The 19,017-nt window shown below is 42.5% G+C and overlaps 1 protein-coding gene across 1 annotated transcript; it reads right to left on the bottom strand.

Moving 5' to 3' along the window:
- Positions 1–6,149: 6,149 nt before the first annotated feature.
- tmem59l (transmembrane protein 59-like) lies at positions 6,150–18,243 on the bottom strand. Its single transcript, XM_046392660.1, has 8 exons — positions 17,915–18,243; positions 16,489–16,594; positions 15,559–15,653; positions 15,224–15,376; positions 9,337–9,442; positions 9,139–9,253; positions 8,487–8,604; positions 6,150–7,954 (listed from the first exon to the last, which is right to left on the bottom strand). Exons 1-8 carry the CDS (start codon positions 18,077–18,079, stop codon positions 7,796–7,798), a joined length of 1,017 nt encoding a protein of 338 aa, XP_046248616.1. The 5' UTR covers positions 18,080–18,243; the 3' UTR covers positions 6,150–7,795.
- Positions 18,244–19,017: the final 774 nt, after the last annotated feature.

Here is a 19,017-nt window from a genome sequence, read left to right as displayed (position 1 = left end):
TATGAACCACCTTCAGCATTAGTTCCCCAGTACTGAAAATAAGGAGGCTGTAATCCATTCCCTTGCACACAGAAATAAAATGAAAACAACCACTGGCTCAGGATACAAATTGCTAATCTCATAGGGCATGCATTATGCTTCATGAAACTTAATTATATGTTGACACAATGCTTGGATGTTACTTAATTCATGACCTGTAAATGCAACCCTTTAAAATCTGGAATATGTTCATCTAACAGATTCAAGGCGTAAGGTGACATTTGTGAGGAAAATTAATTAATTACACAGAAAGTCTTACGTAGCACCTACTGTGAAAGGTCAAAAAGATAAGTGACTTAACTATGGCATACAGAAGTTTTGTACAACAAATTTATGAATTATGTGTAAGGATGTCTAATAACACAGAAAACAGAAAAATGATGTTGGAAATGAAAAGGCTGCCATCATGGACATGCATTCTTCCCTTACGTCAAATTATTGTCAAACTCCAGCTAAGTGAGAACTGAGAACTGATATGAGCAAAACAGTATTATCTTCAGAAGTGCTAGCAATCAGTTTTACCTGAATTATGACAATTAGGAATCAAACCTCACACTGATGGTATTCTGCATGACCTTCAGTACCTTCAAATTTCACATCATTATTGGTGCATTTCACTTTGAAAACAAGCTGTTATTAACACAACCACATAGGACAAAACTGCAAATGTAATTTTTCAATAATGGGAGTAACTTACTTATGGTATATAGCCTCCCATCTTCCCTTGTGTTGACAATGACTCGGTCTAACTTTAGCACCAATGTGTTTAATAATTTAATGGAGGAGAGAGAAAATCATATTTATTGGATTTAACTGTTTTGGGGCTCAAATTGAACCTGCACACAATTCTATAATTCCTTCTTATCGGCCAGAGGCTTTAGTTATTTACTTTAAAATGGACTAATTTCTTATTCCAGCGGAGGGAGGACTGGCCGCTGACTTGAACAGCTGCTTCATGACCCAAAAAACTGTCAGTCTTTCCCTGGAATAAATTGTGGAATATTCCATTTCCCGACACGGGGGTGGTAGAATCTGAGAGGTAACACAAATCGTTCGAACTACGAGTTGCCTCTCTGTTGCATCAAAATACACGCAATCACACACATGTTTGACGTGTGCCGTTCTAGTCGTGTGACATTTGGTGAGGTTTTGACCCGGACTGGACACGCTGTTCTACCGCACACCCCCGCCGCTGACAGCAAAGATTCGTGTAGGCTCATAGTAGAATCAATTCACAGAGAGGGCAGCTTGAAACCGGCCGCTCATGCCTGTGCGCCTAGTTTGGAGAGAGTGGCGTGTCGGGCAGCTTGGAGTTTAATAGTCCGGGTAGCATCCGTGCTGTATGTACATGTCTGTTTCCCCATGTGTACGTGCATGACTGTTACGGCTGTAAAAGACCGAGAGACACAGACAGAGAGAACGAGGGAGAGAGAGTTAAAACAAAAATGTGTTCGGAATTTTTATTTGACATGTTGTTGAAGCTTTGATTGAATCTTTGTTTTAGGCGCAGCGGAGGTTTATGACAGATGACGTGGTGAAATAAAGTTAGTGCGCCAGTCAGTCCACTGTGGTGGATGTTTCCCTCTATCTGTGTGTGTGTGTTTGTGTGTAAAACAAAGCCACTGACACAGAGAGATGCATGGTGTGTGGATGAGTGTGTGAGCTTTATTTCTCTGCCACCAAAAAAAAAAACAAAAAACCACCAAACTTTTCACTGTGTCAAAGCAGATCTGAGACAGAAACACATTCATTTTGACACTTGTCACACACAGTTGGCATGAGTCAGATGGCTGCAAAGTTGACAGGTTTCATGCCCAGCGACCTCTGTTATTTGTCCATGTGCGCAGAGAAACAAGGGGAAAACGTAAATGAGACCAGGTCGACTGGCATTCCTGATATCATGTTCAAATTTGTCAAATCAGAGCGAAGTTAATCATCATACCAAACAAAAAGTCAATTTTTTAACAAAATACACGAACCGACTATATATCAATGTTGGGAGGGAAATAAATATACCTGCTTAAACTATAATTTAACTGTGACATCTTTAATATTAATATTTTTACAGCCAATTTGCACATTTCAATCAAGACCATTTCTTGTGCTCGTCGTATCAAACTTCTCTCATTTCCAGGTCACTTTCTCGCACAGGGTAGGTCTATAACGAGCAAAGATGTACATAACATTTTCATCATTTTCTCTCTGTGTAATTTTTGAGATGAATTATTCACAAATACACACGACAATAGACTGTCCAATCAATCCCCCTGATGAACTCCTTGTCCTTCCCTTAACTGTCTCTGACTGTCACTCCTCTCTCATTATTCTGTTCATTTCCATAGTCAGTCACACACACACCGACACACACACACACATAAACACATGCTGCTCGGTGTGTATTTGCCTGTTTGCATGTGTGTGTGTGTGTGTGTGTGTGTGTGTGTGTGTCAGTGCTGGTGGCTTGTTTAATGCACTGCAGGTTGGCTCCTGCAGCAGGTCTGGCCAGATAAGAGCAGCACACAGCTTTCTGCTGGGAGGAGGGAGGCAGGGAGAGAGAGAGAGAGAGAGAGAAAGAGAGGAACATTGCCTCTTCACTCACATAAACCATTAAATTGTAATAATGGGGCCACCAGCACTCAAACCTGGATCCATAGCGCCCCCTGTGGTTGATTGCCTGAGTGACAGCCAAAGTGATGGGGATCCTTGTTCACTGGTTGTGCTGTGTTTGTGCACTCCACTGCTGAATGAGGCACTCGAGGGAATTATTTGGGGTTGATTAGCCAAAAGATCCAACAAACTGTTTTACTTTTCTGTGTGGCATGCAAAGATGAAACTCAGCGGGGAGGAAAGAGGGAGGAAAAAAGAGATAATGAGGAGAGAGGAAGGAGATATCACATGATGGCTGTTTATAAGCTCATTCTGATTTTTTTTTTTCTTCAGCATGTTTAAAAATGGCCTTTTAGGCATTAGCAATATATTCATGAAATTACTGGAACATTCAAATCATCGTAAGGGAGAAATACACATCTGTTGGTGGCTGGAGGAGTGGGGTTGTGTTGGGACTAGATTGACACTGTTGGAGACACCATCTCGTGGCGCCGCAAAAACAAAACACAAGTAGATCCCTTCCAGGAAGTGCAAACGGCTGAAATTGGGATGAAACCCAGACTTCCTCGGTCGTCCACACACGCCGTTTGAAGCACTGACAGAGCTCTCATCGGGTCATAAATGTCAGGGTCCCAAGAGAGAGAGAGAGAGAGAGAGAGGCTGCAGGGACCATAAAATCTCAGTTTGTCTTTCCTTGCGTCAACAGAGAAGGTCTGACTGACAAAGAGTGAGACAACAAGGCACATTTGCATTAAATCAGTCAACGTGTCAGCACAATCCGTTCCTACTCTTTTCCATTTTTAGCTCTTCTTCCTCCACCACTGCGTCCACATACAAATGTGGGATCTATTTGTAGCCACATCAGTCACACACACACACACACTCCCTTCCTCTCTCTCTCTCCTGTTCGTTATCAATGGGAGCCCAGCTGCTGCCAAACTCATTCAGCGCACACAGAGCGAAGGCCGGGCCGGTCAAGTTAGTCAAGTGGCACTACAGTGGGTAATTTTTCTCTCTTTACCTAAAGTGTCTGAATGTATGGCAGACAAATCAGAGCTCTGATCCCGCCCCGTGAAACCTCCTGTGTGGTGAGTGGAAAGGAAGTCAGAGGCACAGATTTACACCTTCTGTCCACACAACAACTTGACGAATTGTCATGCTCTGAAAACCTTGTTTAGCCCAGCTGATTTCATTTGTCCACAGAGCATTAAATCCCTGACTTCCTCGTGTGTCGTCACCTGTCGACTCACACTCCAGGGTTACTGGACAGTATCGGTGCTGCCTCAGGTCACCAGTAGCCACATACACTGCACACTGCACCTTAATGTAATGTAATGTAACACCTGCTTGTAGAAAAGCTTCTTCTCGTTGATTGTGTGTCACAGCTGACAGCAAGGAGGCCTGTTTTGATATTTCCTTCTGTCTGTCTGTCTGTCTGCCTTTCACACAGCCAGCCAACACGTCATGCTAATTGGACACATGCACTGGAGGTTCTGCTGTGCTGCCCCCGTCGCGTTGTGTTTGATTATGTATTCATGGTATGTGGTCTGTTCTTGATGCAGTGTTTTTGATGCAGCCAAAGCAAATGTCTTTCCTCCCTTTCATTGAGTGAGTCTTGTTTTAAAAGAAGCCTTTTTTTTAAATGAACCTATGATTATATCTGCTACAGGTAAGTGCAGAGAACAGTGTATCAGTGTATGGTGTTGTCATCTGTCGAACGAAAAACCGACAACTGCGAGCAGCTTCAACAGGTGACATGTTCACTGTCAAAAGAAGCACGTGATAATATGTAAACTGTGCAGCTGACAATTCTGGTTTCAGAGTATTTGATTGCAGCCAAAACGCCAACTCTCAGCTTTCTCTAAATCTGTAAGAACTTCATTACATGTTTCTGTCTCCTGCAGGTGAAGGCTGGCAGGTGCTTCATTTACTCTGTCAGCAGTCGTCCCAGCAGCAAACCTTTTCTTTCACTTGATGCTGCAGCCGTCAACCATCCTGTTCTCGGGACCATTGTTCATCCCTTCAGAAACAAACTTTCAGCTTCATGCATTTTAGATAGTAGAGTAAATGTCAGACATTATTTTCTTGACTCAGCTCTTTCTATAAATACATCTGTTGTGTGGAGAAGACCACACACGATTTTTCAAATGAACAAAATGAAACTGCAGATACAGTCGTCTATGGCCACAGAACCTGCTTTCACTGATGTTAAATTATGCTAAAAATGAAGCAGAAACACTCTTCTCTGATGCACACTGATATAATTATTAAGTTTTCAAGTTTATCAAGCTTAAAACTTGGCACAGGAGCAGACAACATACAGCAGATGCAGCAGCGCCTACAATTAACGTCGTGCCGCAGTAGTTTAATGCTGCCACCAAGTGGAAAGAATTGCGTATTACACGTTTAAGATTGGTTATTGAAACTTACAGTGGTGCAGTGGTTTGCACTGTCGCCTCATAGCAAGAGGGTTCCAGGTTCGAATCCCGGTCTGGGCCCTTCTATGTGGAGTTTGCATGTTCTCCCTGTGCCTGCGTGGGTTTTCTCCGGGTTCTCCGGCTTCCTCCCACAATACCAAAAACATGCACATTAGGTTGATTGGCTACTCTAAATTGCCCCTAGGTGTGAGTGTGAGAGTGTGTGGTTGTTTGTCTTTGTGTGTTGGCCCTGCGATTGACTGGCGACCAGTCCAGGGTGAACCCCGCCTCTCGCCCGTAGTCAGCTGGGATAGGCTCCAGCTCCCCCGCGACCCTGACGGATAAGCGGTATAGAAAATGGATGGATGGATGGATTTTTGAGAGGAAACTGAATGATCTATTTGTATGTCCAAAAGTATGTGGACGCGCCTTTGGTCCGGGGCTGCTTTTCTTAAGGTTTTATGTGAGAAATTCTTAAGTTCAAAAGAGAATCTGAATGGCATCCAGTGATGTTTCAAACAACTTTGTGGCAAATGTTAGGTTAAGGACCCTTCCTATTTCAGCACAACAGTGCATCTGTGCATAAAGTGAGGTCCTTAAAGAAATGTTGTTTCTCAGTTTGCTGTAGAAGAACTTGACTGGCCTGCAGAGCCCTGACCTCCAACACCTTCAGGATGAATTTAAATGCTGATTGTGAGCCTCAGTGGCCGACCTCACTAATCCCTGCAACTACTATCCAAACTCCTGTGGAAAGCATTGGAGAAGAGGAAACTGGTAAGTGAGTTTGTTAAATGGCCTGTTTTGGAAAGAGATGTTCAACAACCAACATCCTGGTGTCCACATACTTTTGGAAATGAAAGTATATTTGTAAATCTTCTGATTTTATTTAGATATTCATCCTGCTATTTTTCTTGCTGCAAGTTTTCCTTTTCTTTATTTTTCTGCAACAAATTTCACACATACAGACACTCATGCAACACACACAAGCACACAGAGATGCACTACCTGGTGGTAATGTCTACCATCTATTTCACAGTACTACTTTTTAAATTATTCTATAAATAAAACACTTAACTCTAATTTATTTACAATGAAAACACTTTATTTCAATGTTGTATTATTTCACTGAAAATAAACAGACCAGTAAAAGGAAACAATACAGTTTGAAATTGATACCATACTCCTTTTGATACACCTTCAGTTTGAACCAGCACAGATATTGAGTGAATGGCTTTTTGATTAAGAGTCCTTCCTGTAAATCATGAGAATATTGTCATTCGTCATTACGCATCCTATTCAATGTTTACAGCAAATAGTAACACAAAAAAATCACAAGTCTACAGCAGAGGTTTGCCATACTGGCATGGCGGGGGGTTAAGATAAACTATCAAAGCGTCACTTGCATGCACAGATTATTGTCTACACAGCCTGGATGAAAAGGGAACGTTACAGGACATCAAAAGCACTGAGAGGAAAACAGAAAAATCTTCTCTAAGACTGTGCAACTCTGCTCAATAACGAAGGTCTATGTTAAAAGCTTTGCATTACACATTGTTACAGAGGTTATCCTTCAGTGTGTGCTCCTAGGACATATAAAATAGTCAGCTATTGGAAAGCACATGGCACATATAACAGCTAAGAACTCTTGAAGTGATATAAGAGCAATAATATGATAATAATAATAATGATAATAATAATAATAATAATAATACAGTAATAAGTGCAGTCTTCTCTCTATGTGTTTCTTTCTTTCTTTCTTTTGTCTTTCTGTGTGCCTCTATTAGGATGTATTATGCATACAGAGCAGTTACATTTGTATGAAGAATTAACTGTACATGGCACTTCAATAACACTATTTAACAGATAATTAGTGGTGATGATTCGGAATAAATAGAGGAGAAAATAAATAATGTGCAGTTTCCCGTCTGGTTCCTGTTTCGAATCTCCCTGTTCTTCCTGATTGTTGCCCGTAAATGCAACAAAAGACGCTGTTTTAGATTTTAGAGCTGAAGTTTGTTTCTCTGAAAGTGCTGAGAATATGTAGCCCATGTGAGCACTGTTTTCTGTCTATTGTGAGAGGATAACATCATTTTATGTTGCACTTTTTACTGAACAGCTGATACTGCTGATTGTGTACACAGATCTTAAACTGCGAGCTACAGTTTCTGTTTCCTGCAGCGCTTGCATGTGTTCATCCCACCTTGCATTCGTCTTCCTTTCCTCTCTCTCACTTTTATTTTTACACCCTTTTCTTTTTTTTCTTTTTCTTTTGCTCTTAACAACCCATCAATAAATCCAAACTCTCTGTGAGGAGGAGGCAAAATGAAATTTAAAATGTATCTCTGCGTTTGGTCCACGCCAGACATGATAAATGATATGAGAGCTCTCAGCTGCAATCCATCCTCTCTGCTTGTCTCCAGACAGGAGCACTGACTTCTCAATAAGCAATGAGCAAGCTGATCATTAAGCAAAATCTGAGGATGGTCTTGAGAGAATCTGGGCTGTACAAGTAAATGAAGCACCATCAAACCGACGAGACCAAGCTAGATGTTTCAGTATGACAATTTTATATGACGGGAGGGTGCCATGCTCTTAAAAATATGTTTTTAAAAAATCCTGGTGACTGAGCGAGTCCCATCATGTGTTTTGTTTCACCCCTTTCATCGATGAGCCAAAGACTTCAGACATGGTTACCCTGGGAAACAAGACAGCAGCTCTCCCAGTGGTCCTTCCTAAACGCAGGTTTTGTTGAGGTCGACTTTAACTGGCAGCGGCCCTGCCTCCTGACTCGCCTCTGACTGCTTCGCGGCGACAGCGATCACAGGGCTCAGGTGGTACGGGTTGACTTTGTGGACGTTATCCAGAAACTCTTTATCTCCGTTGATACTCAGCTAAAAAGACCCAAAGAAGTGACAGCAGTGAGAAAACAAATTCACTTACGCGAAACACCACCTGCAATATTTCAGCCAACCTTGTCTTTATTTCTGCACTGTAATGATTTGATGGAGTGTTTTAATTTTAAAAGCCCCCCTTCTTTAAAGTGAGCAATGTGTATCACTTGAAGTGGAGAGAGAAGGTGAAAGACAACTTCAGTCGGTTATCATAACACAGCAGCATGCAGGCTGCTGTTAATGGGAAATGGTGAAACGAATCACATATTTATCTTTACTCCCTGGAATCATAACTGCGTCTCCTGGTTGGAGAATGTACAATGAACACAACAGGAGTGAAGAATTTGAGCAATTCTGCTGAGCTCTAACCCTACTGGGTGCATCTTCAGCAATTTCTTGGACGCTTTCAGTGAAAAACATCCAAAGACTTCAGTGGTTAAATGTCAGCCAAAGCCGCAATATGCAACTGGATTTCCAGCAAGTATGCAGCATCACTCTTGAACCCCTGAGTGAAACCCTTCTGGGGGCGTACCTGCGTCTTGATGTGCTGCTCCGGTGCGGTGACGAGACTCGCACAGCTGAGCCACAACATGACCATGATGGACAGGAAGAGACAGGCTGCCAAAATCCACCGCGGAAGGCCTGAACGTCTGGAAGACGGGAGAGTCGGACAGAAAGGAAACAAGAGCTACGCAATGAGACCAGAGAGCTCGGTAATACAGAGAAACTAAATATTAAGGTTCCAAGAAATAAAACTATAAACATTTCAGAAGACTTTCACAGAGACGTGAGAATGCAAAAAAAGTTCAACTTTAAAAATCAAACCTCTTGTAGTCCATTTACTGCAACTACTTTAAATTCCTTTTCCAAGCATACGGAAGTGTGCGAGTTTACTGAGTGTATAATATCATCACTTGCATCGCTGAATGTGTAGATTGTTTTGCACATTGCACACTGACATTATTTGGCAATAATAAAAGCAATTATGACATTTGGTGTGAAGGACAAGCTAGATGGACCTCAGGTAAGTGTGATGTCTCTGCAAGTGGAAGGAAGGAAATCAGACTTGTAGTTTGCTTTAGGAGATGACTGAGAAGTAATGTAAAGTATATTTAATGGATAAAACATTAGTTCTCTCCTTTAACTCCCAAATTTTCAGCAGGGCGACTCCAGCTCCTGCTCACCTTGACATGCAGCCGAGGAAGTCGTGCTCCGCTGTGGGGTCGTCTGTGTGCTGAACAGGGTGCTTCCCTTTGCCTCCTGTTTTGGATGCTCCCTTCTCGCCATGTCCCCTCACACCTGCAAAACAACACAGAATCGCAGCAGCGTATCAGTGCTGCTTCACATAGCCTGATAAATATGTGCTGTGAATATGCTCTCACCGTGGGGTCTCTGAGTGTGAGAGTGGACCTGAGGCCAGGGTTTGTCTGCCACGTTGGAGCGAGGGGCCTGCAGCTCAGGCAGAGAGTACTCCATCTCTGGTTGGCTCTGAGGAGACAGAAGACACTCAGCCATCATGGCAGCAGTCATACCACAGTAATTCACCAGCAGAGCTGACAGGAACAGTGTTTAACACAGTGAAGTCTGACCGCATAGGAGCCCCAACTAAGAATAGTTGGCTGGGAGGCTACAGCGAACATAGAGAAACCATCACAGTGGACAAAAGAAATGTGAGGAGGGAAAACCTGAAGACCTTATTTTTCTGAATGCGATACAACTAAACTTCACAGCTCAGCCTCAAAGAAACAGCTAAACTTTTAGAAAAATAGGCTTCGCTTTGCCTTCTCGATAAGATTTACATCAAAACATTTTCATGTCTTTGAGATAACTAAGAAGGCGATTAGCCTAGCTTAGCATTAAAGGCTATAAGCAGGGGGAACCACTGGCCATATATCTGAGTGTAAAAATCTATACTGGTGTGTGTGTGTGTGTATGAATGATTAAAATGCATTAATTAAAATTTAAATGAAATGAGAGTTGTTGAGTACTGCTCTAATATGTAGTACATTTATATACAGTACCTTACAGTCACCTCATGCTAGATTAAGATTAATACTAAAACTGTAAACCCTAGTAAAGCATTAACACTTGATACTCAGTGAAATCAAAAATCCTCTTTTTGTTTGCTCTGCTCCACAGAGGTCAGAGGTCAGAACTGAGTAATGTCCACAGACATTGGACAGTTTACCAGTTTTCCAATTACCATATCAATTCATGGTGAAGTGGCCAAGTAAGACAAGATAAAATAATCCTTTATTAGTCCCACAATGGGGAAAGTTACAGTATCACAGCAGCAAGGAGGACTGTAAGACAGCAAAATCAAACACAAGGACACACCACAGAGCAAGACATAAGAATAAATAAACAACAATGAACTACATTTTGATATTGTTTTTATTAAATAATCTGAATTTGAATTCAGTCTCCTCTGTCCAATTAAAAAAAATAGCCTTCAAAATACATTAGCAAATGATTATTTCATCTCATTTGGAGCCTTTAAATGAATTGTTTCCAGGCTTTGTTCTTGCAGGCTCAATATGTCTTTCACAGTATCTTTCTTGCCCACCCAAATCAGCTTTAGCCTTGAACTGCGACTGACCTAAACTGAAAAATGGCTTTTAAAACCACTGCTACACACATACGCACACAGCCTGCTGTCAGTATTTGCACTGTTGTGTGTTTCATTATGTGCACAGTGTTTCTGGTTCCCCTGGAGAACTCATTAAAAGAGGATTTTGGTTCCCCACTGCTGACCCTCCATCCACTACAACAGCAGCTGTAGCCGGTTATAACAATACTGCTGCTGGTCTCAGCAATAACAACACACACACACACACACGTATACACACACTTGCATAGAGGAGTACCGTAAAGCCCACCGCAGTAGTGTCAACCTCTCAGTATTTATTAGCACTCGATACTTTTCAGGTATTGACTGAAATATCTCAGCATCAAGTAGTGCTGAAACTTTCAGACCATTTATGTGTTTTTTCTTGCAGCAAATCACCGGAAGTGTTTGGCCCACTATCACAGCAGTTAAAGCCCATGCAGTCTGTGGTGTGGTGAAGACGAGTGTAGTGTATTTGAAGGACTTGACAGCCTTCTGAGATATCAAATGAAGTACTCTATTGGTGTCTGGTACTGGTACTATTAATTTTTTAAAGATATCAAGCTCTAATTCTGATTAATGACAGTTGAAACCTCCTGCTGTGTCTTACATTATCATGTGAAATCAGCTAAATTCATCCTCAGGTTCATTAGCTCTCATCACTCAGGAAACAACTGATCTGTTTTCTTCTGGATGATTTCCATCACTGCTCCAAAAAACAAAACAAAACAACAAACTGTAGCTGAGACTTGGCTGCTTAGCTTGCTTCCCAAAACACTTGCAATCCTTTAAAACTCCTCTGTTAAAAAAAAAAAAAAGTTATTTCACAGCTTTCACAGGTTTATCAGCCCTAGCAAGCAATGTTTTGTGACAGGGTGCATTGGAACCAGATGCAGCTCCAGTGTCAGAGTCAGGGGAGATGGAGTTAGATGTGGGGGAGTAGACTGAAGAGATCAAACCATCAGAACAAGTGGGGCCTCATCTGCATCTGTCATGCATTATGAGAGAGAATGCAGAAGGTGCTCTGGTTTACAGAGAGAGAAAGAAAGGAAGGAAGAAAGAAAGAAAGAAAGAAAGAAAGGAGGTTTGAGTTTTTGTGTGGTGAATTAGATAAATTGAATATAAAAATGATGTACAGGAACTATACAAACACTGCACTGGGGCTGCATGGATCATATTAAATGCCTCTACATGTCTGTGCCTCCATATGTAGAGAGGAAATAGTTAAGTGCTGCTGTGCATTAAGTTTGATGTAAATTAATCATCAAACAAAGAATAATAGTCGATTTGGTGAATATTCAGAGCAAACAGGACTAATAGTTAAATTAATCCTTTAATCTAGAGGCCTAAAATTTGAAATTTAATTACAGCACCCCCGTGTGGTCAATTAATTCAGCTTTCTATATTTCCATTAGTTGCAGCAGGTACAGAAAACGAAAAAAGATCAACATATGTAAATGGTTTAGTATTTCAAACTATAAGACAGCTACTTCATATTTAAAAGACAAGTTTGTTGATATGCAGCATTCATCTTATTATCAACAAATGCCATGAAAAGACAAAAAACTAAATATAAATATAAACTGATACTACTGACAAATACTGTCCAAGTGTAGCTTATTACTCCACTGAGCTCAATTGTTGTAAAAATACTATTAAAAACATCAGCGAGCCACACTGTTACACATTAAGATGAACAGGGGCAGTGTAGTTTGACGTGAATAAACTCCACCATAGTACACCATGGATACTCACTAGTGCAGAAGAAATCCCCCAACACCTGCACTATTTAACCCTGTTTGTCTAATGTTAGTTAAAAACTGTGGTGACCAGCTGCTTTAGGATATTAGCAAGCTTTATTGTGACACATTTTTAAGGATTTATGTCTTCAGTTGTAACTGATGGGTTTGCTGAGAGCAACAGACACAGCAGGGAGATCAGAAAGAAGAAGAAATTCAAAAGACAGACAAGAGTGTGGTTCATTTAGATTTTTTCATTACATTTTTTGACACACACACACAAAAAAACCAACCAAATATTACCAGCCCTATCATACATGCATACTCTATGTAACGTTCATGTTTAAGTCACTTTATGTCTCTTGTGCCTGGATGCGTAAACTAAGCTGAGGACATCCAATGACACTTCCCTTTCAGTGCAGCATAAATCAGTCACGCTTCTTTCAAACACTATTATTTCACTGGTTCTCTGTTCTGTTCGGGGTTTTTGTTTCTTTAAGATTCATACTGGCAGAATGAGTAATGCAATTGTCAAAAAGAATGGGGTAGGGACTCCTCTCTTTGTGTTCAGCCTCACACCAAGCTCTGTTCTGAAGGCCAGCTCACCAGCAGAAACCACAGCTCAGCCGAAGGAAGTCTTTAATCGACTCACTGTAGTCTGTCACCCTGTCACCCTATCGTGGGCTGATTTGTCAAGATAACAAGGCAGTGATGAGAAGGGAATGACTGATGTAAAGGGATGTATTTTACCAATATTTGCTCACGATTAAAAGCTTTCCTTTATTTTTTCCTTCCCTGGAAAGCAACCTCAGCTGTGACCTGAGAGTGACTTTACCCCACCCTTATCTGACTGGATACTGGTAGCTCTCTGATTGTTTTTATGACACACAACTAGCAATTCTCACAGCCTGAGGTCACACAAACAAGCACATTAACACACAGATGGATTTTGTAGACAGCTCATTATAGACATTCACATAATTTATATTGCAGGCAGTGTTGGCTTGCCCCCCCAACCCCCCCTCTGCTGTCCCTCAACTTAGCTGGACTTTTCTGTTGTTTCAACACTCACAGAGTCAATCTGTCAAGTTGGTGGCGGTTTGCCAGCTGCCCACTAAACACAGGCCTGATAGTCTTCTCACAGCCCTGGGGAGCCTGGCTTTCCCCTCGCCGCTTCAGCCCACATGTCACTGCCATAAAGAGCAAACATCCATCACCAAGTCCAGAAGAAATGCTGGTAATTTCATGTTCTGTGGCCACTGCATCTCCGTATGAGGTCTGCGAGCACAGCTTCTTATACCTAACAGTTATTTCAGCATATGAAGGACACTTCAGCTGCACAGAAGCCCTTCTGTATGGGTTAGGATGCATAAAACTATCATTTCCTGTTGAGCCCTTTAATTACGGAGCTAAAAACGCCATCAAAGTCACATTATCCAAATGGAAAAACCCCTGACGAGGATGCAGTTTTTCTGACCGGATTTTGACATTTCGAGGATATGGTTGGGTCTTCTCTTTAATGTATAGGTGGTTTACAGTATCGACTTTAGCAATACTTTCAAGCATAACAGGAAAGTCCTCTGGGGGTGTATACTTTTGCCAAGGCTGCACAAACCTCTAAATGTGCCATTTCAATAATAGAATCTAATCTAATCTGGATCCAGATCTGCATGAAAATACACGAGAAGTGACAGATAAGCACTGAAGACTGGAGTTCACAGCTTTTTGAGGTCTTCGACAAACCAGTAGGATCAAAATAAAACGTCTGTGGTGGGGATAATCGCACCTTGGCATGGACAATGTGTCTGTCAGCTTCATTCAGTCCATATTCTCAAATTCCAGAAATAACTTCAGAATATTTATTTGTCACAGCCAGAACTTCCCTCTTTAAAGCAGTCCACTCTCTTCTAAATCTTGCAGTGCGTTTCCGTCTTGAGACGAGTTCACCATGGCCACCCCTGCAGCTTATCAAATATGCATGGTGCTGGGGGCGTGAGACATAATTTAAAAGGACATGTATAAACAATTAAAGTGCTGAAATGAATGGATCCAACCACCTTGTCCACACCCTGCTGTGTGTCCTTGGCCACTCAACCTTCACATATGCGCTGACTCTAAAATGGGCTGTGAATTGTTCTGGCAGCCAACCAAACTCTACAGCATCGTATAGCATAGGACATATTCCACTCACATCTTAACAGGAAGCAGAGGTTAGCTCAACTAATAATCTATAAAGGTCTACTGACGTGCTTTTAACCTCCAATTAAAAGCATATGACATGAAAAAGCATTTGTAGATATTAATTTTATAGTTTCCCATCAACATGGCTCAGTGGGCAAAGATGTAGTGTATCTTTCAGTGCTCATTTGTCTGTGTCTTCTGCAGCAAGGCACTTAAAGATCCAGCGCTGTGCAGATATTCACAGTGACAAGGTGAAATTTCTCAAACGGCATTACTTCTCATTCCTAAACCACAGACAGTAAACGACTTGGATTCAACCGAGACTGGAAGAGGATTCACTCCGAAATGCTCTGAGAATCCGCAGGCTGATTTCGCTGCTGTTGTTCTGCACTGCGAGCGCAGCGATCACCTGGCGCCCTGTTTTATTACATTTTGGAGGTTTTTTTGAAAAGTTGTTTTGCTTTTTCAGTTCAGCCACAGGAAGCTTTGCTATTCACTGCAACTACATAGTTTTTCGCCTATTAACTACCGCAAACTGCATCTGCCAAAAATACAATAACACATCATGTCTGGCAAATCTGACAAGTTCTGGGATTAGGGTTTGGGTTAAAAGCTTATATAAATTATCAAGCACAGAAAAATTGCATTATATTAACATTTTACTGCAAATAACAAATCTAAAAGGACAGATAAGAGATGAAGACCCATATTGTCCTGGACAATCACTTATTTGGGTCTTACCTGAAAAACCACAACTTTGCCATCGTCAGCCTGCAGATAGAAGGTCCAGGTGGAGGAGATGAAGCTCTGGGCGGAGCTGACAATGTCATTGCACCAACTGGACACGGCCTCCATCACAGAGGGGGGCTTAGGGCGGAGAGTCATGGCTCTGAGCTGTGGAAGAGGAAACGGGACATTTGATGACGAGAGAAAGCATTGATTATGTATTTCAATATATGTTCACACCTGTGTTCATAACAGTGGTCTTGCTATTCAGACACCCGAGGACACTTTGGCCCTCACTGTTGCTTTTGCAGTATTTACATGTGCAGCCATTGACTGTAGAGCTTTCTTACCTTCCTCCTCTTGATCTCAGGTTCAGAGGGTTGGCTGGCACAGCCGGTGCTGCAGGCCTCCTGCTCCAGCAGTTTGATATATGCCTCCTGGCAGGCTGCAGAGGGAGAGAGGGGGAGAGAGGGACAGTTGTAAAGCATGAAAGAAGAGGCAAAAAAGGGAAGAGAAGGAGTGGGGGTTGAGAGTGCAAATGGAGGAGTGAAAAGAGAAAGAAGAAGCACAAAAGCGAGTGGGCACGCAGCACTGAGGTCAGTTGGGTAGAAAACAAGAAAAAATAAGTCAGGCGCAGGCTGTTTATGTGGGAAGAAAGATAAAGATGCAAGGGAGATGTATCTGTTGGCCCTGCAGAGATGATTCACTCCACACTGCCATTATTGAAACTGGGGGGGGGCGACAGGGCATCTGCTGTCTGGATGGCAAATCACATCATTGATTTCCAATACAGCAGTTCAAACAGGGCGAAGAGCCTCAAACATCCAGAAAATACCCACTGAGCCTGCCAGCTTTTAGGAAACAATGCAGAGCTGTGTTCGACATTTTAATGTTTAAGACACGTCAGTCTGGAAGACCACGTAATGTAGCTGCTTTCGTCTTGCAAGCCTACAACTCTCATATCTGTTGGATCCCACCTGAAATTATATTCTTTGAGGATAAGGAGTGAATGAAAGACATTTATTCTTCCTGTATCATCAAAAGGACCAACTCCTTTAGGGCTTTAAGACAAAATTCAAGTATAAATTACTGTAATGAGAAGTTGAAGCTGCATATTAGGTTACACTAAGTACACATTGGTTCAAATGAATGATACTGACTACCTTTAGATTTAATTCTGATGAGGTTTCACTTTTGACACAACATATTGAGGAGCCTAAAGAGCAGGACTGCAACACCAGCAAACTCAGTCCAAAGCAGAGACTGACACACTGACTCACCTCCCTGACACTCCTCCCTGCTGGTGTTGAAGCCGGCGTTGCCATTGACAAACTGGCAGATGGAGTAGAGACGACAGCCACGGTGACAGGCGTTCATTATGGAGTCCTAGCAGACAGACAGACAGACAGACAGACAGGAGAACGGGGAGGGGTACAAAATTAGAGACGTCTCCTGCACTCTTGAATAAACTCAACATAACCTTGTGAGTAAATATGAGATGGGTTATGGCATCTCTTAATGACACACCGCAGCTGTTCTATTTATAGCCTGTCATAAACAGTTGATAAGAAGCTTTCTGTCTGAAAAAAAGAAAATTGGTGATAATGAGCCAGTTGCAGAAAACTTGCGCTGGAAAATGAGGCGCTGGGAAAGGAAGATTACTGTACTTCCTCTTGTCATAATGCCTCAATTTTCGGTTTGAAAAGACGAAACGGCGCCCTCTGGTGACCTCTGTGGGAACAGGACATTCCCTCACTGCGAACGGTTCATTACAGGTTTGTGCTTATTACAGCTCATCATCTTCACTGCGTTGCCCTGATTATTCACAGGAGGCAGAGAGAGCTGTTTATCCCAAACTATGAAACTGTGCCTTGTAGTTTGAACGCGACTGCTTGTTCAACATCTCACCGTGTAGTTATCGGCCAGTATGACAGCCATACACTCGGCATACTGCATATACACAAGCCGCCCGTTTTTAAAAACAATATTCGAAGCTGGTGACTGTGATTCGCTTTGCAGCTCTGCTCCAGCTGCCCTGCAGGACGTCTGAGCCACACCTGAAGGCAGCAGAGGAAGAGGAGGAGGAGGAGGAGGAGGTGGGAGGAAAAACATCCAAACGCTGAAAATCTGTGCTAAGTCTAAAACCATAAAAGTCCAGGTGTGCTTCACAGCCATCATGTGCGGTCCTGCTAGGACCCAGCCGAGCCTCGTCTGAGCAGAGAGATGCCGTATAAACTGTCAGTACTTGCTTCATGGTTCACAACAGTCTCACGGATCCCCCACAGCCCGCATGCCCCTGGCTGATCTCAATTGCGGATAAATAAATATAGTCATTTATTAGCGCAGTTTATTCCAAGTACACGTGTTAAGAGCTAACCGGATGCAGTTCACTTCTTGGACGAGACTTTAAGGTGCAGAATGAAATGAGCTGCATCCATTTTTCGGCCTTGTGCGCCGTAGCATCCAAGAAGGATGCAGCGAAATTCGGAGCAAACGTGTCATTACGCAGAGACCTAAACGCGTTCATTCTACATTTTTCATTAAAAGAAAGATGCCTTTTTCTCTACTGAATATATTGTGTTAGTCTGTGCATCGTTACAGGCGCTGCAATATGGGACAGCAGGATGTAGCTGTCAGCTCGCTGCTGAAAAGGCGATCTCTCTGCAGACAGCCTACGCTACAGCACACACGAATACCGTAACTTACTTTAGCAGGGCTTTTGTTTTTGATGGTGAGCTGGCATTGCTTTTTGCAGTAATTGATGTCGCCCAGTTGGTTGTCAAACAGATCGGAGGACGCCGCCGCGAGCCCAGCGAGAAGCACTGAGAGCAGGGCCGACAAGCCGCACATCCTGCCGCCGAGCCGGAGCATGTCAAACCCTTGAGAGGAGGAGCGGAGAGTCGAGCTTCAACCAGCACTGATCTCCCTTTGTGGAGCTGGTGTGGATGCTGCTGCTGCTGCTGCTGCTGCTGCTGCCGCCGCCTCAGCCCGGGTCCCGTCTGCTCCGCTGAGCTGCTTCTGCCCGTGGCGTCACGCGCAGCATCATCATCACCATCATCATCATCACGCAGGCACGCACGCAGCACGCACACACACACACACACACACACCGCAGAGCAGACTTCACCGCAGTGCACAATGTGGCAGCGATGACATTCATAGAGATGTGGCTGTAGATGAGGACCGATCTGCGCGCGGCAGATGTCCCGCGCGGAGCGAGCAGATGGACCGTGTGTAGAAGTATTGACAGCTCGTATCAATGTCACAATCCTCAGCTGACTGCACACATCCTGCTGGAAAACATGTGAGCCACAACATGTCAGCCCAGGAGCCAGCATCTTAAACTAAAAACTCAGTCAGAACTACATAGAAATTTTATTTATTTATTTTTGCTTTTTTAAGGAGTTTAAGTTGTTAGCGTTTTGTCAGTGTTTCACGGTGTGTTTAATGGTGCGTTTGCTTAAATTGTTCTTAAATAATCATTTAAGTTCTCAGATACTTGAGAAAAAACAGTAATAGACCACCGCAGTGTAAAACATTCACATATAGGTAAAAGTACAGCATTATCATTTAAAAAAAATACGTATCATCAGCACAATGTACTTAAAGTATCAAAAGTTAAATCACTCATTATGCAGAAGAGCCCCTTGGATTAGTTTTATTGATGAAGAGTAAATGTACATTTGCAGCAGCATGCGGGTTTTATATGATAATCATTCATTGATCCCATCGGGTGTCACAGCAGCACAGGAGCAGGAAGTGTAGACTTAAAGAAATAAGACACTGAATGTATATAAATTATGTCGGAC

Source organism: Scatophagus argus, chromosome 6, assembly GCF_020382885.2.
Source record: "Scatophagus argus isolate fScaArg1 chromosome 6, fScaArg1.pri, whole genome shotgun sequence".
In the NCBI taxonomy this organism is placed as follows: Eukaryota; Metazoa; Chordata; class Actinopteri; family Scatophagidae; genus Scatophagus; species Scatophagus argus.
Note: the sequence above shows the minus strand (reverse complement) of the source record. Positions and strands in the feature narration are given on the sequence as shown.

Coding starts and splice junctions, on each gene's coding strand:
- tmem59l (XM_046392660.1), bottom strand. CDS start 18,079: ATGCTCCGGCTCGGCGGCAGGATGTGCGGCTTGTCGGCCCTGCTCTCA. Junction 15,654..16,488: donor CAGGGAGGAGTGTCAGGGAG/GTGAGTCAGTGT, acceptor CTCCCTCTGCAG/CCTGCCAGGAGGCATATATC. Junction 15,377..15,558: donor CTGAGATCAAGAGGAGGAAG/GTAAGAAAGCTC, acceptor CCTCTTCCACAG/CTCAGAGCCATGACTCTCCG.